The sequence below is a fragment of the Ochotona curzoniae genome, unplaced genomic scaffold, assembly GCF_017591425.1.
Source record: "Ochotona curzoniae isolate NIBS_2020 unplaced genomic scaffold, NIBS_Ocur_1.0 contig_64, whole genome shotgun sequence".
NCBI classification, from domain to species: Eukaryota; Metazoa; Chordata; class Mammalia; order Lagomorpha; family Ochotonidae; genus Ochotona; species Ochotona curzoniae.
Genome location: NW_024466502.1, coordinates 47,888,748 through 47,912,300, shown reverse-complemented (window position 1 = coordinate 47,912,300; position 23,553 = coordinate 47,888,748). Strand labels below are relative to the sequence as shown.

At 45.0% G+C, this 23,553-nt stretch overlaps 1 protein-coding gene across 2 annotated transcripts; it reads right to left on the bottom strand.

Moving 5' to 3' along the window:
- Positions 1-374: 374 nt before the first annotated feature.
- LOC121163729 (thrombospondin type-1 domain-containing protein 1-like) lies at positions 375-22,450 on the bottom strand. Of its 2 annotated transcripts, XM_040991471.1 has the most exons (4): positions 22,037-22,450; positions 17,402-18,370; positions 5,107-5,265; positions 375-3,048 (listed from the first exon to the last, which is right to left on the bottom strand). In XM_040991471.1, exons 1-4 carry the CDS (start codon positions 22,092-22,094, stop codon positions 1,676-1,678), a joined length of 2,559 nt encoding a protein of 852 aa, XP_040847405.1. In that variant the 5' UTR covers positions 22,095-22,450; the 3' UTR covers positions 375-1,675. The 2 variants fall into 2 exon arrangements, with proteins under 2 accessions (XP_040847405.1, XP_040847406.1); XM_040991472.1 differs by lacking the exon at positions 5,107-5,265.
- Positions 22,451-23,553: the final 1,103 nt, after the last annotated feature.

Below are 23,553 nucleotides of genomic sequence, written 5' to 3'. Positions count from 1 at the left end.
TGGTGCCATAGGCATATGCTTTTCTACTATGCCATAGCACCACCCCACAAGAAACTTCTACAAGTATGACTTTTGTATTTGTGAGTTCCACCCCACCCCTACATATTTAATTCTGCTATCTCCAACAGTCTCTGAAACCTCACCATGTCTGATATCCTAAAAAATTCTCAAAGAAGAAAAAATACAATGCAAAAGACAGGGCTAGAGTGGTAGATAGTGAGGTCATCATGAGAACGAAGGGGAAATGCATGTATCCAAAGCCATGGAGGTGATTCATCAAGGGAAGGACCCGAAGGAGGTACGCAAGAATGTATAGTGCCCACATGGGCCATGATGTTAGACTTCTGGGGAAAGAGCCCAGTCTCTAGGCAAAGCATCACACAAGACCAGGCCTCACAGATCATCCATCAGTGGGAAGCTTCCTTTGGGAAAAGCCAAGAGACCTTTCTTTTTGTCTTTTTTTTCTTTTTGATTTCTTGCTGCAAGAGGAGCCAGCTTTCTCCTGGAGTTGCTGCTTTTGAGAGCCTCACACAGGCTACAGCAGGGTGCACCAGCCCACGTCCCACGCCAGCGTCTGCTGGGGTCCTTTGAGCCCCTAAGCCCTTCCTGCAGAACAGGGAAGGCGGAGTCAGCAAACAGATGGGATCCTATGTTTCTAGGAAGACCTTTCTTCTCCTCTTCTCCCCTCTTCATCTCTTTGTTCTAATTAAATCATGTATCAAAGAGAAATTCCCACATTGTGTAAATAATGCGATGAAGGCCTGTTTGCAAACACACAGGCATGAATGTTGGGACAGCAATCACCACGCTGCTGGTCCAGGGACCCACAGTGGCTTCCTGGGGCTGGGCTGTGTCCCAGTCAGCACCCACCTCCCATGTCCCAACTGGATCCTTTCACAAAACATTTTCACTACCACGATGGCTAAGGCCTTCATTTGATTCATTACCAGAAAAACCAGCTTTTTTATGCTATTTATCCAAAGCCAAATTAACTCACACAATTAAAGTCACCTAGACTTTGTGTTTCACTAAAAGCATTGATGCGATCAGAGCCAACTCTGGGCTGAAAAAGCTCAAAGCTTTTCTGGAATATTCTGCAGCATCATCATTTCTAGGTAGTTTAGTAGTCAAATGGATATTGTTCATTTATCAGCCAAATAGAATACCTGTTCAATACTGCAACTATAAGTGTTAAGTCCTAAATATGTATAACTCGATAAATTATAATTCATAATTGTGATACCAACTTAACACTAGCTGATGCTCTCGGATTTCTGCTTCAAATTGGAAACTTCATGCAATCTTCAAAGCATATCCCACTCACCAAGTCCTATCTTGGTCATCTCTCATAGCCACCCTGCATACCACACCCTCCATTTGTTTTTGTTTAACTTTTATTATCATTGTTATTAGTAGTAAGTCAATAAAAACAGGATAACAAAGCGAAAAGTTCAGGATAAATAACCACTTCCTCACAAATTAAAACACACGGGCATGCACACACACACACGCACACAGACACACACACACCCTCCTGCACGTAGGCTACTTCCTCCCCACCTTTCGTCTGATTGTCCCAACAGGTACACAAAGCTGTCCACAGGACAGTGTGTGTTTGTGGCGGACACTGAGCCGTGGGCCTTCAGCTGTGCAGGGTCCTGGGTTATTTCTTACTCTAGATCACCAGCTTCTCCACACTCAACGTGCTGGTGGTTTCATCCTCTTCGTTGGATCCAAAGTAACCTGGGAGGTCCAGCATCCTCTGCTCAGCCTCGGTGAGGCCAAAGGATGTGTTGTCATAGAAGGCAAACTCAGGCTGAGTTGGGAAGCTCTGACACTTGTCCTTCCTGCACTGTGAAGGGCTCAGTGGGCTGACCCTCTGGTAGCCATCTCTGGGGCGGGTGGGGGAGGACTGCTTCCTTGAGAGACTCCTGTGACTGGGGGATGGTCCTCTCCGGGCCCTGTGTGGCTCTGTTCTCTCAACCCCTGTCTGGCGGTGGTCACCCAGCTCTGGTTTCCTTGAAGGCTGGCCCATGGCATAGCATTTAGGAAGTGGACTTAAGGGGCCACTGCTGCCTCCTGCACCTTGCAGAGCATCCTGTTTCTCAGGAAGTGGGTGGGCCCCTCGACTCTGAGGCCGGGATCTGTCCTCTGCCTGGTCCCAGGGCCGCATCCTAGAACCGTAGGCACTGGGGACCTGGCGTGGGGTGAGCGTGGACATGCTCCTCTCCCTGAACGGCCGGGCCTGCTTGGCTTCGTGAAAACTAGCTGTCCTTCGGAAGTGAGAATTCCTGGGATGGCTCCTGTCTGCGGGTGGCCCTCTGACACCCACATGCCTGATCTGGGACTTGCGGATCAAGGTCTGGCTGGGGCTTATGGCACAAGCGGTCTGGGACACGCCTCGATCCAGCCTGGAGGGAGGTCTCTCCCCAGTACTGACCGCAGGCTGCTCAGCAAAGGGGGATTTGATGCGGAACTTGTTGGCAGCAGCTTCTTCCGGGCTTTCTAAGTCTAAGGGGGTGCCAGCAGCAGCCTCAACAGCCGTGTCCGTCAAGGGACTCTGAGATACATGGTACACTTTGGTGGTCTCTGTCAGCCCTTTCTTCTTCATCTCCTTCAACTGCTGCTGGGCCAGACGGTAACTAAACAGAGGCGGGATGATCTTCTGGGCGTTGGATTGGAAGCTCTCGCTGCCAGAGGCGTCATCCTCGGGAGATGCGGGCACGCTGCGCCGGTAGGTCAGGGGGATACCCATGTCACCAGGGCTCCCCGCGTGCCCATCGCCCCCATCCGAGAAGCTGCCCCGTGTCTCGCTTAACTCGCAGATGTTCTCTTCGTCCGAATTCTTCCGGAAGCCAGCAGAGCGGAGGGAGTTGTGTCGGGCAGGGGTGCTGCACTTGGCCGGGCGGCCGAATCTCCTCCACAGCGTGATGAGCACGGTGGCCACAATGATGAACATGCATAGCGAGATGCCCGTGACGGTCACCACGTTGTTAGACTTCACTGGACCCTGGGGCTGAAGAGGAGATGAGCTGGAAGGCCGGAGCGCTACAGAGGAAGAAAGGACATGGGATCTCAAGCGTTGCTGAGCTCAGGCGGGAAGAGGAGGGAGGGAAGATGAACTCCTTTGCTAAGTGCCCAAGTCCCTGCATCTCACCCTATTGTCAGCTCTCCTCCCCATCTTACTTTGTGTGTGTCGATGGCTTTCTGCATCCCCTTACCCCTCATCTCTAAGGCAGATAACTTTCATCTTTCCATGCCAATAACACTCCAGCAAACATGGTAAACTCTCCTAAAACCTGCCTAACCATCTGTAAAAAGTGTGGTGAGCAGCAACCTCACGCAGTAACATGCTACAAGAGGAGCCAAATCTTGATATTCCTGGCGGGGAAGGAGTGTGTTGTTGTTCTAATGGGAAGCAGAGCAGCTACAACGAGCAGACTATGCCAATTTTCCATAGGAAAGCTAAAATGGCAGAGATTGTGATGAGGCCTGAGGTCATGGAGCCCAACTGCGGGTTTAAGAGAAGGTGGGTGAACTGAAAAGACATGGAAACATTTCCAACAGGGAGGCTGTCAGGAAAGAAAGGAACTCCAGAGAACCAGTTCTAAGCTTCACCTGCAGAGTTCTTGCTCTTTCTTTTGTTTCATTGCTGCTGGTCTTTGGGAAGATAATAAATGAGTCAGGAATAAAATTCCCCTTGTTGGGTAAATTTAAGCTTAAAAACCAAAAAAGGTGGGTAGCTTAGTACAGAGTCATATCTAGTCCCCTTCCAGGGATAACCACATTAACTGACCTATTTACCCTCCCTCTGCTCCAGAAGTTATCTTTAAAGAGAAAATTGTAATATACCTATAACACAACAATGTCGTGCAGCAGATGAGGGCAGCATCCTATATGGATAAGGAAGGAACAGTAAAGAGCGATGAGGATTCATGAAGATAAGAGAGACTCAGAAACCAGCATGGGACAGAACTAAAGAAAGTGATTCAGAGTAGGGCCCAGGCCTAGGAAAGAAAACAAGCAGGCAGACTGAGGGCTTGGTGAAGAGCCTGGGTCTGAAGCTCCAAGAAGGAAAGGAAGGGAGAACCATCTCCGCAAGAGGATGGAAGGCAGTGAGCCGGGCCAGTGATCCAGCTGGGAAGACAAAACAGAAGAGGAGTTCTCTAAGGCCCCGGCTCAGACAGCCAGGGGCCTGCACTTCAGGCTTAAAGGTACTCTGAGATCGAAACTCAGAAGAACACCTAAGCCTCCGAGATCTCAAAGGAACAGGAAACTGAGGGTGATTGTCTCATCTGAAATTATAAAGCAAAAGTGGCAGGACCTGAAAGAAAGACAATCTACAAACCAGGGTCAGAGAAAAGTCAGGGAGGTGAGATGCTGCGTGGGAACAGCCAGGATTACTCATTATCATAACCTACAGGAAATAAACACGACTCAACCCCATGAACTGGAGCAAACCTTACAAAGCCCATGAGTGTCACATCCATAGACCACTCACATCCAACACCCAGGGAGCACTTTTCGCTTCTCCCCTTGCAGCTGCTTAGCAAATCCCAGGAATGGCAGTCCCCAGGAGATAGCATGAAGAAATGTCCCCACCACCTCCTCCTGCTGGACAGGAATGGTAAAATATTAAGGTCTCTCAAAGGGTAAAAAAACGTGTCTGGTCCTCACTTTGACAAATAATGTGGTCCCCTTGGGCTTCAGTGAGACGGCTAGAAGAAAAATTAAGGACAACTTTTTTTCCCCCCAACTTTTGGTGAGGGAAACTAGCAGGAGAAATAACAACCTGAAAACCTTAGGAAGACAGGATCATCTCACTCCATTTTTGCATCTCAAAAAAAATGTTTATGGCTAACTTTAATTTGCATTTATTTCTTGTCACTTCCCCATCTTCTCCAGTTTTAAATATAATCCTTTCAATGACAAGATACTCTCTCAGCTACACCCATCTTAGAAATTCTAACAAGCTTAAGGGCAATGCAGCCAGCAATCATCAAAAGGCATGAATGAGCCCACTGGACTCAGACTGGTGATGGGTTCATTGGTCCTTCAGCTGGGGGCCTCGAAGTGCAGACTGCTGAAGGAAGCAAGGATACCTACCAGCACACTCCTCCAGGGAGCACAGAGAAGTCTCCAAGGACGGTCCAGGACAGCCGGGTCTGGAGGGGAAGGAGGTGAGACACACCCGACGACGCTCTCTGACACCATCCCCACATGTGGTGCTACACTGGCTCCATGGCTGCCACAGTCCCCAAGTCTCTGCAAGGACACAAGTCACGTTTTTAGTGCTACTTCATTTGAGAAAATCTAACTTCCCCCAAATGAAGCAGCAAAACTCAAAGCTCAGGCTGTGAATAGTCAGAAAGTAACAGCAGCTCCCAGATGCAGATGGCTGGAAAGAGCATTACTCTCAGTCTTAAAGCAGTGCTACAAAATCTACAAAATTTCAACCTTCTTAGCACCCGTTAGCAAGATGAGGAAAGAGGGCAACTGACTAGTTTGGAATATAAAGACGGGCTTCTCTGAGGAAAGATGGTATGTGACACGGTTCATCTGGAGCACATAACACGTTGCTAAGAATCTACCTACAGCTATAATTGTAAGGAGTTATTCAAATATCCCACCCTGCCTGGCGCTATTGCTTCTTCCTCACAGCTCACGAAATTCGTGCCAATCTAGTCGTCCACCAAGCAGATGTAACCTGGCATTTCACCTGAGAATCCCACCCACAATCTCCCAACCCCGCCCACTCACCAATCATCCCTAGACATTCTCCCCACCTCCTTGCTGTTCTCCCATCACCTCCATCCTGTTGCTGCCCCCATTGCATCTGGTGTTTTCAGCTCAGGATGAAGAACCAGGTTGCGGGAATTAGCTGTGCGTAACAATGTAAAAACTAGAACTCTTTAAAAAAAATTATTTATTGGAAAGTCAGATATACAGAGAGGAGGATCTTCCATCTGATGATTCACTCCCCAAGTGAGCGCAACAGCCGATGCTATGCTGATCCAAAGCCAGGATCCAGGAGCTTCTTCCAGGTCTCCCACACGGGTACAGAGTCCCAAGGCTTTGGTCTGTGTTTGACTGCTTTTCCAGGCCACAAGCAGGGAGCTGGATGGGAAGTGGAGCTGCTGGGATTAGAACCGGCGCCCAAATGGGATCCCGGGGTGTTCAAGGCAAGGACTTTAGCTGCTAGGCCACGCTGCCGGGCCCTAGAACTCTGTTTTAAAGAACTAACAGTAATGGATTGTTAAAATCCTCACATAAACTAAAATGGGGATGTAGAACCCAGAGGAGCAACACATATCCATGGAATTTGCACAGACCTGCAGATTCTCCTCTGGGGATCTCTTCAAAGGCTCAAAAGACAGCCTAAGGGCACGTGCAAAACCAGACAAAGTCTCCTCATGGCAGAAACCTGAGCAGGGAAGGCACAGCACTAAGGACCAGACTCAGCCAAACCCTCCTCCCCATCTCTTCTACGGGCAAAAGCCTTAATCTCCAGGGAAAAAACAGAAAATCCAGATACCAGTTATTGCCAGGGAGTAGAAAAAAGGAAAAACTTCGTCACCCTTGAACCAAAAATTCCCTATGCCCAGACTAGTTGAGATCATCTACCCTTAGGGAAAGGCAAAATCATTCTGAGACTGAGGGACCTAGACTGAAGCTGAGCCAGGAAGAAAAAATGCTCGCCTTCTACTCCAGACTAGCAAATAACAAATAATAAATAATAACATACTACTGTTACGGGAGCAGTCATAGATGGGCTGAAAACTCTGTCATGCAAGCTTAAGTCCAAAGCAAAGGGGGGGACAGAGCAAGGGGAAAAGAGAAACCTATCCATCCAATGGCTTCCCTAAACACAAAGCAACACCTGATTTTTATTTTTTTTTAAAGATTTATTTATTTCTATTGGAAAGGTAGATACAGAAAGAGGAGAGACAGAAAGATGTTCCACCCAATGATTCACTCCCCAAGTGACCACAACGGCTGGTGCTGTACCGATCCAAAGCCAGGAGCCAGGAACTTCCTCCAGGTCTCCCAGGCAGGTACAGGGGCCCAAGGCTTTGGGCCATCCTCAACTGCTTTCCCAGGTTACAAGCAGGGAGCTAGATGAGAAGTGGAGTGGCCGGGGTTAGAACCGGTGCCCATAAGGGATCCTGGCACGTTCAAGGCGAGGACTTTTAGCTGCTGGGCCACGCCACCAGGCCCAACACCTGATTTTTAAATCTTCAATGCACTGAGGGCAGCCATAGCAATGGGAAAAATCCAAATATGGCTCAGTTCCTTATTATACTATCCCATTACTCACAGAAAAGATCAACAGAAAACAAGAGTATGCCCACTGCTAGGTATAAACCATAAGACTGCTAGGTATAAACCATAAGACCTCTGTGTCTGTAATTCTAAGCAGGATGTCTAACTCTCAACTGAAAATTATGAGACACATGCAGAAACAAAGAATAAACAGCACATCATCAAAAGATAAAGCAATCAAGATAACCAGTCCCAGACATTAGAATTATTAGACAATTTCAAGAATTATAGTTAATATGTTAAAGATTTTAGTAGAAAAAGGTCAACAGGATGCATAAAGAGATAAGCGATTGCATCAGAGAGCTGTAATCTAAACAGCTGAATGGAAATGTTAGAATTTTTAAAATATAATAGCATTCCTGAAGAATATCTTTTACAGGCTCATTAACAGACTTGACACAGGCACAAAGATAAAGAAGACGCTGGCCCAGTGCAGTAGCCTAGCAGCTAAAAGTCCTTGCCTTGCATGCACCGGGATCCCATATGGGCATCAGTTCTAATCCCAGCAGCCCCACATCCATCCAGCTCCCTGCCTGTGGCCTAGGGAAGCAGTCGAGGACGGCCCAAAGCCTTGGAACCCTGCAACCACGTGGGAGACCCGGAAGAAGCTCCTGGCTTCAGATAGGCTCAGTTCCAGTCATTGTGGCTGCTTGGGGGAATCACAGACAAAAGATCTTCCTCTCTGTATATCCTACTCTCTGTATATCTAACTTTGCAATAAAAAAACAAAATAAATCTTAAAAAAAAAGAAGACCCAAGAGCTGTGGGAGAATATTAAATAGCATCTCATATTATAGCTGGAATCTCTGGAGAAAAAGAGAAAAAGAAAAAATATCTGATCAGATACCCAGCAACTCTCTACAATTAATGAGAGAAACCAAACTACAGATCCAAGATGCGCAGAAAACTCCAAGAAGGATAAATACAAAAAAAGCAAACAACGTGGACTCATCATTTACAAAAGGCAAACAGAACATCTTGAAGGGTGTACCAGGAGGATGGATGTAGAAATGGAGCATATGTCGGGGAACAAAGGTGAGAATGACAACTGACTTCTCATTAGAGACTATGGGAAAGGCTGCAATTGTAGCACAGTGGGTTAGGCAACTTGTTAAGCCACCACTTGCAATGCCAGCATCCCATACTGAAATGCTGGTTTGAGTCCCAGCTGCTCTGCTCCCATCCAGTTCCCTGCTAATGTGCCTGGGAAGGCAGCAGATGTACTTGGGCCTGTGCCACCCATATGGGAGCTCCAGACAGTTTCTGGACCCCAGCTTCTGTCTGGCTAGATTGTATTGCTGCTGTCTTTTGTGAGAGTAAGCCAAAATATCAATGACCTCTTCTGGTATTTTCCTCTCTCTGTCATTCAGACATTCAAATAAATAAACAAATCTTTTTCTAAAATCTACATAAGAAACCCAGTGCAACAGCTTAGTGGCTAAGAGTCCTTAACTTGCATGCATCTGGATCCCACAACAGCATTGGTACTTATCCCAACTGCCCCACTTCCCTTCGTGTTCTCTGCTTGTGGCCTGGGAAAGTAGTAGAGGATGATCCAAAGCCTTGGGACCCTGCACCTGCATGGGAGACCCTGAAAAATTTCCTGGATACTGGCTTTGGATCAGCTCACTCTAGCCATTGCGGCCACCTGGGGGGTGAACCAGCAGACAAAAGACCTTTCTTTCTGTCTCTCATTCCCTCTGTATATCTGTCTTTCCAGTATAAATAATCTTTCAAAAATAATAATAAAATAATTTTTAAAACCTATGCAAGCATATCTCAAGTGCTGCAGAAAATCTTCCAACCCAGAATTCCACATTAAAAAAAATACCTTTCAAAAATGAGTAAAGAAGAAATACGTTTCCAACCAAAACTGTGAGAATTACCATGAAAGTCTTCACAACAAAGAATGTAATGTTTAAAGAATTCCCTCATTGAGAAGGCATACGATGCCAGACACAAAACTGTATCTAATCAAAGAAATAAGGAGTGTTACAAACAGTACATCTAAAAGTAAATGTAATTGTCACTTTTTAAAATGCTGGTAACATATTAGGTTGTGCATTTGCATGGCGCAGAGTGCAGTGTTTCAGCACACCAGCATGCCCAGTTCCCAATCCTGCATCCATGTCTGGATCCTGTGAGCTCCTTTCCTCCAACTCTTTATGCAGTAAAATGTATTACTATAAACCATATTCACTTCACTGGTTTTGCATCACTAGGACCCCTGTCTCAGTGTTTTTTTAGTTTTAAGTGCTCTAAAATATAACTGACAATCTAAAGCAGAACTATCACTATGTATTATCTGTTTAATCATATGTATAATAATTATATAAAGGAGGAATAAACAAGAGCATGTTATTCAAAATTCCTTATGTAAAGTAGTATACCGGCTGAAAGCACCAAACAGCATCATGTATATAACTTGGGATCTTGGGAGGAAAAAAAGAAAAGGACAGAAAAAAATCCCTAAAACACATATGTTATACATTCCAGGAAGACCATTAAAGATGTATTTTATAATAAACTAGCAGTATTGACAAAATAAATCCTAAAGATATTCACTAGCTCTAAAGAATATGGAAAAACAAGCAAAGAATAGAATGGCACAAATATAAATCCATAAAAATAAATCTTGATCCAACTAAATATAATTAATCTAAACATACCAATTAAAAGAGATTGTCAGAGTAGCTAGAAAGCATGATTTAACTGCATCCTGGGTTTTTTTAAATTTTTTTTTAGATTTACTTATTTATTTTTATTAGAAAGGCAGATATACAGAGAGGAGGAGAGACAGAGAAGAAGATCCTCCGTCTGTTGATTTACTCCCCAAGCAGTCACAATGGCTGGAGCTGAGCCAATCCGAAGCCAGGAGCCAAGAGGTTCTTCCAGGTCTCCCACATGGGTTCAGGGTCCCAAGGCTTTCAGCTGTCCTTGACTGCCTTCCCAAGTCTTAAGCAGGGAGCTGGAAGGGAAGCAAGGCTCCTGGTATATGAACTAGTGCCCACATTGGATCCCAGCATGTGCAAGGTGAGGACTTTAGTCACTAGGCTACCATGCAGGGTCCATTCTGGTTTTGTTTGTTTGTTTCTGTTTTTTTTTTTTTTAATCGCTTCTGTATAAAAAAACTTTTGTAATTTAAATATTCATTTCTCTGAATTCAGGAGTTTAGTTCCTAAAGCCTTATGTTAATGATACCAAGATGGTGCAAACAACCTAATTATGCTGTTTAAAAGTGGAGCCTTTTGGGCCTGGTGCAACAGACTAGTGGCTAAGGTCTTCACCTTGCACTTGCCAGGATCCCATATGGGCACTGGTTCTAATCCCAGCAGCACCACTTCCCATCCAGCTCCCTGCTTGTGGCCTAGGGAAGCAGTCGAGGAGGCCCAAAGCCTTGGAACCCTGCACCCACGTGGGAGACCTGAAAGCAGCTCCGAGTTCCTGGCTTCTGATTCGCTCAGCTCTGGCAGTTGTGACTGCTTGGGTAATGAATCATCAGATGGAGGATCATCCTGTCGGTCTCTCTTCTTCTCTGAATATCTGACTTTCCAATAAAACTTTTTTTTTAAAGTGGGGCCTTTCAAAGAATTTACATTGCATTAGGTTACAAGGTTGGGAACCTGATGATTAGTTCCTGGTGGTTTCATTAGAGACTGCACAGATATGGATATGAACATATATGAACATGACAAGGGGGAGCAATCCAGCGAGGACAGCGACAATTCTAAATGTAGATACACCTGATACCAGAACTCCAAAATACATGCAAATCCCTCCTAGAACAGCTAATGCTATTGTTAAATGCACGTGTCTATTCCAAACAGATATGCAACTATCACCAAATAGAACTGAACAGTCCCCTATTTAAAAAAGAATTATAGTTTTTATCAGCACCTGTTCAACCTCAAGACCCATCAGGACCTGCCAATTACAGGTATCAAAATATCTTCTGCAGAAAAGTCTCTCTTCTCATGCTGCTAAGGAAATAACAGAGCTCTACAAACAGGGAAAGTGGGTAGAGGAGATGCATTCTCTAGTGAGCCAAGTGGTGCAATCTTTGGAGTGAGTCATGGAATATGAGTCCTTTATAGCAATTAAAATTCTCCAGGGATTTTCTCAAGCATAGGATCATTACAAGCCAGGATCCTGGAGCAGCATCAACTGAGGTGTGGTAACTATGTTCCATCCGGAGGTCCAACTGAACACAATATTGGTTCTGTGCCTCCCGGATCACACTGCAGCTCCTCATGAGGCAGAACAATGGGCTGGCTTTGTCCTCATGGCTTCCAAACTGTGCAGACATTCAGCCCTCAGCGTTTGAAAAGCTCTGGGGTTCTCATGTTAAAAACTCTTTGAGTTAAAGTATCCTGATTTATTTCTGGAAAATCTACTGGGAATTACACATTAAGTCAATGTACAATTCAACCTTCTCTTATACTCATAATTAAGACTATAAAAGGTAGGACTGTAAAAGAATTGTTTTGTTATTCTTTCTGAACTACTCTTTTGTTTTACATAAATATAAATATGATTTATTTAAATACATGAAACCACCTGCCAAACTAAAAACAGAGATTCTATCAGCAGGGACCAGAAAACAAATTCAATTTTTGATAAAAATATGAATCCTAATATCCCCCAAAATTTCATTTTAAAATGCTAAGTGTGTTTGTGCCTTGAAAGTAAACCTCATAGCTTGCAGGATAATTAATAATAAGAGCATTTAAATTAATGTTTTCTTTCTCATTGTTTCTAAATCAAATTAACCATACAGGAAGTCACTCAAATGAAGCAATGATCAAATTTAATGGGGAACAAAGAAGTCCTTAGGTGATCCCTGATGAGATCTGACCCCTGAAGATCTCTGCTGGTAACTCTGAAACACTTGGCACCCATGAGAACTCCTTAAGCAATTCTATGTGTTAAGAGATGAGGGGCAAAACGACCAATGTGAGTACTTGTTGAGTCTTTTGTTTGGTCCTGTTCAGGAGTCCATGCATGCACCCACACCAACGGAACAAACCTGTCTGGCCAGGTCAAAAGTCTCTCAGGCCACTCACTACAGAACTCATTAATGCTGAGAGAGCAAGCTTCACCTGGAATGTGGAAAGGGAGATTTGTTTCTGCCCCAAGACTTCATTAGACATCTCCTGAAGACCAAGATACGTTCATGAACACAGAAGAAAATCCACCATGCCCAGACTGTAATAGTACGGAGATCTGGGATAAGCAGTTCAGATATTCTTTGCACAAAGCAAAGCTCATCACTGAATAAATTGTGTTCATGCCTGGAGTAGTGGACTCTCAGGTGGTTACAGAAGCACAAAGTGAACGAATACGTCAAGAAGGAAAATAACAGAATCTTTTTTATGGAATTTAAAATCATTAGAGGCCAGTACCATAATGCAGCACATTGAGCCACCACTTGAAATGCCAACACCCCTTACAGGCACCTGTTCATGTCTCGGCTGCTCCATTTCCAATCCAGCTTCCTGCTAATAGCCCAGGAAAAGCAGCAGATTTGGCTCCACTGCCACCCACATGACAGACCTGCAGGAAGTTCCTGGATTCAGCCTGGCCAGGCCCCAGCCGTTGTAGCTATCTTGGAAGAGAACTAGCAGAAAGACAACTCATCTATCTCTTTTTTGCCTCTTTCACCCCCCTTCTCTCTAATTCTGATTTTCAAATACATGATTGTATATATATATATATATATATTTTTTTTTTGCAAATGCCTCATATATATTTTTTCAAAAGCATTATATTGTTAATTACATGGGTTACCAGTGAACTGTGTTCTAGAACTGCGGTAAAAGCAAAGGTCAAGTTAGTCTACTTGTGTTCTGGATCTACACTTCAACATCACTGATACTGGATAAGTTACTCATCTTTTCGTCCCTCTATTTCTTCACCATAAAACTGACAACCTACTATCATTAGAGCTAAGGGACTGAACACTGATAAACCACGCAGGACAGTGCCTGGTGCAAAACGATCACTGTGTAAGTATTTACCCCACTAGGTGGGATAAGCATCCAGATCATTATGCACGTGCTCCAAGTTACTCTTCATGTAATATCCTAAGATCCTGAGACAAGTTTGAAGAAAAGCACAAATATATAAAATACACTCATTCCATTTTTTAAAGAAACTAATCAGAGATCCCCTGGCTCATGCTAGCCGTGCGAGGTTTCTGAATGACATCAATTTGCAAAAAGAGACCATTTTTACTGGTCAGAGCTATCCATGTACACAGTAAAGAACTCAATTCAGTGATAAATTTAAATACAGGCTTAGTCTGTCTTATCTGGAATGCTTGGGACCAAAGAAGTGCTTAGCATTTCCAATTTTTAAAATATTTGTGGATACCGGAGGAGACATCTTGTGGAAGGGACCCAAGTTTCAACACAAAACGCATGTGAGTTGCAATTACAACACACATGCATACTTTCTGGTTCTATGCAATAGTTTTAGTGTGTTTACATTCAGTCACACAAGGTCAGGCGTGGAATTCTCCAATGGTGATGTCACACTAGCATGTGCCAGTTTTGGAGCATTCTGGATTTCTGGATTAGGGATATTAAACTGAGTCTAACAAAGCAAAGGAAGGCAGAGTTGGAGCCGCTGTCTCCCTGCCACATGGAGGCTCTGTGGTCTCCAGGCAAGTGCAATTTCTCTGGTTCTTGCTCCTTGCCCTGCTGTGTGGCTGCGTGCATGAGGAAGCCATATGGGAAGCCCTCAGCCATTCCACAGTGTGAACATGCAGAGGACCACTCCCCTTCTGCTCCTTTCCACAGCTCCTGCCGCTGCCACAGGAGCTGCTAAGGGAAAACCCCTGGATTTATAGACACCGGATGGAAAGAAGGGCCAGCTTGGGGAACCAAGAAGGTGGCTCCCTGGCCTTCAAACATCTTTACACTGAACGGCCTGGCATTCTGGGCTTCCTTTGGGTCATTTCCAATAAATCTGGTCAGATGGTTTCTCCCTGAACAAGTGCCTTCTTTTGAAAAGTCAAGAATATACTGGATGATATTTAAATCCTTTTTGTTGTTGTTATTGTTTGAGAGAAAGAAAATTTCCCCCAAAACTGATCCACTCTGCAAATGACTGCAACATCCTGGACTGAGCCATGCTTTAAGCCAGGAGCCAGGAATTCAATCTGGGTCTCCCTTGTGGGTGGCAGGAAGCCAGTGACTCGTGCCACCACTTCCTGCCTCCCAGGGTGACATTAGCAGGAAGATAGAATCAGTAACTGGGCTGGTCCTGAAACCCAAGCACTCAGATATGAGGTACGAACATCCGAAGTATCGTGTTACTGCTATACCAAAGGCCTCCTTCAATCTTGGATAAGTAAATTAGTTCCATCTAATTGTTCTCCTACTAATAAATGCTTGAGATTAGCAAGACGTGAGTTTCTAACTTTCATAAACAAGTAGTGAGCACCCACTGATTTAACAGCCATAGTAGGTAGACCAAACAAAGCCTATATAAAGCTCTGAGGCAACATGAACAGGGTTTTGCTGCCAAATAAGCTTTCTCAATTTGCATAGGTGGAAGGGAGTGGGGAGACATTCATTAAACAAACAACAACAGAAGTGAGAAAATACCATGAAAAGGAATTCAAGATGCTGCACTGGCTTACAGCACAGAAAGTTAACCAGAGAGTTAAGGGAGAGCAACTCAAAAGAAGACATGGTGGTCACATTAACATTACTGGGGGCAAGGCAGGAGGTGGGTGTCCTGGGCCCTAGAGCAGAGCTGAAGATAGTAGAGAGGCAGCCCAGGCTGACCATGAAGGGCCCACAACTTCACACCCTCACACCCAGAGAAGTGGCAGAAAGCTGTTAAGCAGGGGAGTAGCCTCAGCCAGCCTGCATTTTCAACATTCCCTCTGATTGTGCACCCAAGGGACAAGGAAAAACCATCCCACAGTGTGACCATAGAGCTCTGGTAAGGGATGATGGAGGACACAAATCAAGTGTTGTCAGTGGAACCAGGGAGGAACAGAGAGACTCCAGCATGGAAGAGGTCGGAAGGAAGAGACTCCTGGGATTCTGGTTTGAATGTTGATTTTGGTGGTGAAGTCCTATACCAAGGAAGCTTAGGGGTAGAGATTATGAGTTCTATTCTGGACCTGTTGCTTCGGAGGTGCTTGGGAGACACAGGAGAGATGCCAGCTATTGAATAGGGCTTGGATGCAGGGGAAGACTGGGGCAGAGATGCCTTTCTGGAGTCTGCATCAAGACAGTCATCAGCATGAGTCGGGGTATGCAAAGAGCTCGAATTACAGACAACCAACACTTCAGAGATGTGTGGAGGCAAGAAGCATAGTAGACAGTGAAGGGGCAGCCAAGGGAGTTGGGAGGTAAACCCAGAGCCAAGGTCAGCGACGCCACAACCTGAGAAGGGGCCCTGGATTTGGGGGAAGCTGAGACTCATTCACTAGCTGCTCTAGTGAGAGTATTTGTAAGCTGGGTGGGAGCCAGCTTGCGGTAGGCTGAGGTGACTGTGATGCAAGGAAATGAACCCCACCCAAAGCATAAGCAAGGACTTCAAGCCACTGTGCTAAAAAAGGAAAAAGAGAACAAGTACAGGGAAATCTCAGAGAAACTATGTTTGGGTGTGGTTTTTTCTTTTGCTTTTACATAGAATTAAGCACATTTCAAAGCTGATGAGAATGTGCTGGAAGCAGGGGTCAGACCAAAAGCTGAGAGGGCGGATACTGATGAACAGCTTCCTGAACTGAGCAGAGGGGCCAAGTGTCACAGTGCAGGGAACAGGTTATCACATATCAGAGGAATGGCACAGCTCTCCTGGACACAGGAAAGGAGTGGGATAGCATGGCTCTAATGCCCGGAAGCTCAGTGATCTGGTGGGCGAGACTCTCCTCCCAAATGGCTTCCAGCTGCTCCACTGGGTGGGTGGCAAGAGCAACTTTGAGACTAAGTAGATAGCAGCAGATGGATGAGAGAGGGGCAAGAACTGCGGTTAAGAGGAGCATGAACCTGCACACTGGGAAGCATGCAGGCCCAGCTGAGAACCAAAACATGATCTGTTCTCAGTGGTGCAAGTGAGTGTGCCTGGGTGTGACCTCGCCGTGCAGACTCAGCAGCAGGGGTGAAGTGGGTGGCTGGCAGATGACTGGATCCATGAGGAGCAGCGGTGTGGCCTGGCAAGTGCACTGAACGGACAAGATGGCAAAGGAGTTTAGGATGTGAGTAGGAGGCTGGTTACAAGGGACAGGTCATGGAATCTAGGCTGGAGAGAGCAGTGAGTGTAGGCAGGGCAGTGAACACTGGAGGGCAGAAGGGAGAAGCTGAAACAAAAGGCCCTCTAGGGAAAGGAAGTGGGTACATTTGCAACAAGGAATTCTGGCGATTACAGACAACAGTGACAGGTTGGGGCTGCCAAGAGGCTGTGGACTTTGTGAAGATCAGACCGGCAGGTGGTACAGACCATCTTGGTCAAGTTAGAATGCTTGCTAAAGGTAGCCCACACTGCGGCAAAGGGAAATGCGAGGAGCTGCAGAATCATCAGATCCAACAAGGCAGGACACAAATGCAGAATCGCAAAACATCAGAAAGCCTGCTATGACATCTCACGAGCACAGCTTCATTCCTGTCATGAACAACTTAAGAGAAAAATCATCATGCTCAGCTAAGAGCAGGTAGAAGTTACTAAGCACAAGTCAGGATTTAGCTTTGACTTCCCAAGTCACTACCTTATGATGTCCTACTGGGATGTTTATCCTACACTAACAGCTGCTACTTCCTGGGTACCAGGACACCATGCGAATAAGGTGACATTTTCTTCTAGTCCATCTCCACAGCTCTCTGAGGGAGTTCCTTTCATTATTCCTATTTTACTGATGGGGAAACTGAGGCTTGAAGAAATTCAGTAAGTGGATCTCTTTCACAATATGTTTACTTTTTTCAGACAGAGACAATAATGCTAAATTAGTACATCATGGGCAATGACTATCAAAAGGACAGCAGAGTTCACCTAAGTTCTAAAACAACTGGTGACATGAGGACATCCACTTGATTTTTAAATGCTGAAAAATCTCAGTACTCACCTATATTTCTCTGAATGAGCATGCACTCCTTTTCCTTTGCAGAAAGCTGGCTTTTTCTTGATGCGCCAAACTCAAAGCAGTATTTGTTTTTCCCCACATCAAACAACGTGCAATTGAACGCGGTTCTCCTCTCTCCCAGTGGCAGGCTGTTCTGAGCCAGCTGGACGGTCCCCTCCCCTGGGCGCCTGGGGGCCTCCTTGAACACAGCCATCACTCCTTGGACAAAGATGCACGGTGGCGGCAGCACCATGACCTCCACCACAGACTCGCATGTGAGTTCTGGCGCCATGACTAGGTTGTATCCAAACTTCTGGGCCAGGTCAATGGGCCCTGTGGTGGCCATGACCGAGTCCCTGCCAAGCAGTTTCAGCACCACGGTAACATATGCTTCTGGCCCCACTGGTGCACAGCCAAACTCAACCCACTGGCCCTGTGCGAGTCCCGTCCTTTTGCTGGTTTTTATCTCCAGTGGCTGTCCGGGACCCGTTCTTGTCTCAGGAAGGCTATTGGCGAAGGTTACATCCACCAAGACATTGGGCTGGTCCACAGGAAAGGGGCACAGGGGCTGACTGGTAGAGAAGCCCACCTGGAAGGTGCCTTCTGCTGCCCAGGATGTCCTGTTTAAGTCAATGTGAAAGATGGGCCACTCCACCTTCAGCAAGGCACCTCTCTCCCACCACGGGAAGGGAGTGCTGTTGTCTGTCACTTCTGGAGCCATTGTCAGGAACCAGTAGTCACCAGCCTCCTTGAAGCAGAAGCATTCAAACTCCAGCGTTCCCTGGGACTGGTTGGTCAGGAGGGACTTGGTAGTAACAGTCTGATTGGTGCTGGCTTCCCAAAGCAGGACAGACACATTCCTTAGGGTGCCATTACCCTCATCAAAGTACCGGAAATCCACAGACACCGTGCTGTTGCTCAGGGCTACATGGCCTGGTTCTCTCAAGAAGAGATATTCAGCTTCACCAAGAACTGAAATGAGATAGTCAGGGTTGGCTTTGAAAGTTGCACTGGAAGAGCACTACCCATGACATCGATTTTTTTAAAGATCTACTTACTTATTTGAAAGTTACAGAAGGAGAGGGAGAGAGATATTTTTATCTGCCAAGTCACTCCCCAGATGGGCACAAAGGCCAGCAGTAGGGAAGGCTGAAGCTTATCCTGGTTTTTCCCATGGATAGCAGGTATCCGTACTCTTAGGCCATCTTTCTCTGCTTTTCCCAAGCCGTTAGCAGGGAGATGCATCAGAAGCAGAGCAGCTGCGACACCAACAGACACCACATGGGGTGCCAGCATTGCAGGTGGCAGCCTTACGTGCTATGCCGCAATGCCGACCCCATTTCAGACATGTGAGAAGTTGGAATTGGGATAAGAATGACATAAAATGATATACAGGTCCTGGGAACTGGACATTACTCTTTTCTTTGTTTTCTCACAATCACTCTTGCTTCTGGCTGAAATATTCAAGTGATAAGCACTGCTGTGAAGTCACAGTGTTCAACAGTGTAATCCATCTGTAATGAAAATCTACAAAGATGGAGCAATTGATAATTTTCAGAGTTAAAAATTTAAGACCTGGTCTGGCCTTGTGGCATAGCAGGTAAAGTTGTGTTATTTGGCACCAGCATCCCATATGGGCACCAGTTCATGTCCTGGTTGCTCTGCTAACAGCCTGGGAAAAGGAGATGGCCCAAGTGTTTGTGCCCCTGACACCAACATGGGAGACCTGCACGACGGGATGGCTTGGCCCAGCTCTGACTGATACAGCCTTCTAGTGAGTGAACTATCTCCCTTTCTTTGTAAATATGATTTTCAAATAAATTAATAAATCTTTAAGAAAAAATGCAATACTTTCCATTTCTTATTTTAATCATACTTTGGTGTTTAGGTATTTAGAGGAAATGGATACATGGAGTAAAGGCTGAGAAATCTCGTTTTGAATAACACAAATTGGTCTAGGTTATTTAAAATCCAAAACTCTAAATTGTCTCAAAGTTTTTTCTTTAATATTTGGGATAAGCTTTTAGGAGTTTTGAGCAATAATGGAGCCAATATCCTCAGTTTATGTGAGGCAGACATTTTTAGATGGATAAGAAATGTTGATACTCTGCTTTGAGAGGCTCACCCAGGGTCCACAGTGGACACTTTGGGCTTGGTTTATTTTAAGGGCATTACAGCAACCAGCACTGTCCTAGACACAACAGATGACTGCTAGCCTCCCAAGTATCATTCAGCTGGGATCAATCACATCTTTTCAAGCGAGAGCCTGCACAGCAGCTGAAGTGAATAGTGCAGATCCAGACACACAAGAACCCTTGTTTCTATTTTGAACCCTGTCCAGACACATATCAAAGGAAGCAGAATTTGGCAAGGCAACAGTCAGCTGGCCCACAGCTAGGGTAAGAACTATTCTAGATTTAAAGAACTGTAGCATCCTTTTGGCTTGAAGAATAATGTCAAGTATCTACCGTTCTTGTTAGATATACCACACGCAAAGATGACACACACATCACATATGTTCAAAGGTTCTGGCAGTCATGCTTGCTTATGCTAAATCAATGATTATTAGACTCAACACATGCATATATTGGCACATGTATGTTCTCAATCAGTAAAGCAGTTTACCTATTTCATATGAAGGCGAGGTGAAACAAAACATAAAATTTAGATAAACCCAAATGCCCAATCACCATTTGCTTGGAATCCATAATAGCAAGAGGCTGTTTTTCTCCCCACCTAGGACGAATGCAAATCTCGAGATAATTCCCTTTTGGATGAAGACAACTCGAGGTTGGGGAAGGTCCCAATGCTGGGGGAGTCTGTGGGCTGGCTCAGGGCTGACCTGATACTGTTCATGGCTAAAGAGACTCCAGTGGTCACCACAGCCCATGGAAGCAGTTATAACTGAGTACAAAGTCACAGCTGTTCAATTCTGAAGGAGGGCAGAGTGACCACGTGGCACATCTTAAGATAAACCACTTAATTATCCAAAGATCTAGTATGAATGACAGGGACTGTCACTGAGGCAGATGAGATTCAGATTTGGTGGAGAGTCAATCCATAAGCACCCCATTTCTAGTTGGAAATAGAGAACAAAGATGTGGTGAAAAATGGGCTCTAGCAGCAGACAGGAGGTGCGTGCTGAAGGTCGATGTTGTCACTTTAACCTAGAGCCCTTATCGCCACAGACGAGATCACGTCCTCACACAGAGAACTACCATTTGGCCCCACGAACCTGATGACTTGCATAAAATTTTCTTTCCCTTTATATGTCTGCTATCCCCTTTCTTTTAAAATTTTATTTATCTGAGAGGAGAGCATAGAGAGAAAGTTACTGGGTAAAAGGTATGGAAGATGCTGCTTCATTTAGCTGGCTCTTCCACTGGTATTCATCAGTAGTTTATGTATTGCGTTATAACAGTCCATCAGTTTTGAAAAAAATTTCTACTACCATATCATTAACTGCTTAAATAACTACAAAAGATATGCAAATTGTAAAAGATGGTTCATTTTGCATGTTATTTTAGCATAAGGATTAAGAGAGTAGTCTGAAAACACACAACCAGTAGGTATTACAGGCAGACTGGTTTAAAAGATATCCTAGCAGCAAAACTTTCTGATCAAGCAAAATCATATATAGAACTCCATCATTTAAAATGTCATTATGGGACCCCGGGTGATAGCCTAGTGGCTAAATCCTTGCCTTCAACTGCTAGGATCCCATATAGGTCTTAGTGTGTATTCTGGCTGCTCCACTTCCCATCCAGCTCCCTGCTTGTGCTCTGGGAAGGCAATAGAGGACAGCCCAAAGCCTCAGGACCTTGCACCTGCATGGGAGACCTGGAAGAAGCTTCTGGCTTCGGGTCAGCTCAGCTCCAGCCACTGCATCCTCTTGGGGAGTTAACCAGGGGAGGAAAGATGTTTCTCTCTGTATATCTGCCTTTCCAATAAAAATATAAAATAAATATTTTTAAAAATATCATTGTGTGTGTGAGTGTTTAATACAGAATTATTGGGAAATCAATAAAAGATAACTCTGGATAACATGCTTCTCTGCACTTTGCTAAAATCAGAGTAAGGTTTGCTTTTAATTTTTAAGAGTAAAAAAAATATTTAGGACCCACTGCAATGACTCAATTGGCTAATCCTCTCCCTTCAAGTACCAGGATCCCATATTGGCACTGGTTCATGTCATAATTGCTCCACTTCCCATCCAGCTCCCTGCCTGTGGCCTGCGAAAGCAGGAAAGGATGGATCAAAGTCTTGGGACCCTGCACCCACATGCAAGACCCAGAAGAAGCCCCTGGCTCCTGGCTTTGGATCAGCTTAGGTCCAGCTGTTGTAGCCACTTGGGGAGTGAACCAGCAGACAGATCTTTCTCTCTGTCTCTCCTCTTTATAAATCTGTCTTCCCAGTAAAAATAAGTCAATCTTTGAAAAGAAAAAATAAATTGAAATTTGAATGAAACATACAAAACTGGGGAAGCACATTAGGCTTACAAAGACCACAGTGTCAATGCCCCGCACCGCAGACCCTGCCCTGAAGCTGCCTGTAGGGTCCTGGAGTTCAGTGCATGGAAACTTCCCTTGTAGGTTTCACTGCCAAAACCCACTGCCAACCTACACTCAGGATACTCACCGTAGTCACAGAGCACCACCAACAGCAGATTGGAAAAATCTTGCAACATTGGTTTCATTCTGATCAGCAAAATCCCAGGTCTTTAGTCTCCTCATGTCCTTCTTCTCACATCCAAATTGTGATTTTCTTCTTGATCTCCAAAACACCTGAAAGCAGAACTTCAGACATGATGATGCTGTTCAATGCGATTCATAAAATCATGAAATGACAAAGCCATTCTGGGAACTCAGACTTCCCAGGAGACACTGAAAGGAAATTCTTCAGAACATGAACTTTCCCTGTGGGTGAACAAGTTTCTCTTGCTCCATTCCAGCTTACCTGTCGAGAACATTCAGGTGTGCCCAACCTGGAGCTAATCTTTGCATAATGCCAAGGTTTATCTGTACAACACACCCTTAAGTGAATTTATTGTTATTTACTTAATTGCATCAAAACTAGTAGTTAATACGGATGAAACATTTTCACACATTCAGCTGCTCAGCACTTTGCATGATGAGTCAGGCCAACTCTCACTTAGCATCACGCAGTATGTAGACCAAACCCTCACTGCTTCCCATCTTCCACAAACGGGCTATTACCACTTCCTTGCACAATTGGTGCATTATCTAGATGTCTTTGACATTCTGAGGAGCCACATCCAAATGATGAAATCTTTGGGGAAAAAATACCCGGAATATTATACTAAACATTAACTCCATGTGGTCCTGACTTTCATGACAGATTAACAGCAACTGTCACCTTCTATCAGTCTTCCACTAGTTGCAGCTAGCATTCATGGGGAGACAGGGTCTTCCTGCAGCCATCTCCCCAGGGCGCCTGGGAGGGCAGGAAGGCTTTGTTAGCTTTAAGTTCAAAATGACTTGCGGGAAGAGACCTCTGCTTTGATATAAATAGAATAACACGCAAGGAATTTGAGCCAGTTTTTAAAAACTAGAGTCCGCAAAAAGACATGAAGTTGCTGCTCCCAACACCTGAACCCCCCCCCCCATGGAAGTGTCCGGTTTCAGTCCCAGTGACTCTGCATCCAATCCAGTTTCCCCGCTAACGTGCTTCCCACTGCGAAACAGATGACAGCTCAAGCCGCTGGGTGGCTGCCTCGTAGGTGGGAGACTCAGCTCGAAGTTCAGGCTCTAGGCTTTAGCCTGGCCCAGTCCCGGGTGTTGATGGCATCTAGGGAGTCAATCAGTGGACAGTAGAACTCTGTCTCCCAGTTTTTCAAATAAAGTGAGAAATATTTCTTCAAAAAGACAACTATAATACATTTTCTTAATGTTTACAGTTCCCTGTACTGTTCATTCTTAATGTAGTTTTAACAAGCAACTATACTGTTTTCCAAATACATGTTACATTCTCTACACGAGAACAGAAATTCATGAAATTAAGAGGATTGGTTGAAATAAGCCACAATATACTGGGAAGGAAACTGGTGTGTCTCTATTAACTCTCCTTGGGTCAGTAAGAGTTGGTTCCACAAAGGAAACACTGTATTTCCTGAAAGGAAGACAGGGATTTGAAGT

Coding starts and splice junctions, on each gene's coding strand:
- LOC121163729 (XM_040991471.1), bottom strand. CDS start 22,094: ATGAAACCAATGTTGCAAGATTTTTCCAATCTGCTGTTGGTGGTGCTC. Junction 18,371..22,036: donor GGTGGTGCTCTGTGACTACG/GTGAGTATCCTG, acceptor ATCTCATTTCAG/TTCTTGGTGAAGCTGAATAT. Junction 5,266..17,401: donor GCTCATTCAGAGAAATATAG/GTGAGTACTGAG, acceptor GTGTCCTTGCAG/AGACTTGGGGACTGTGGCAG.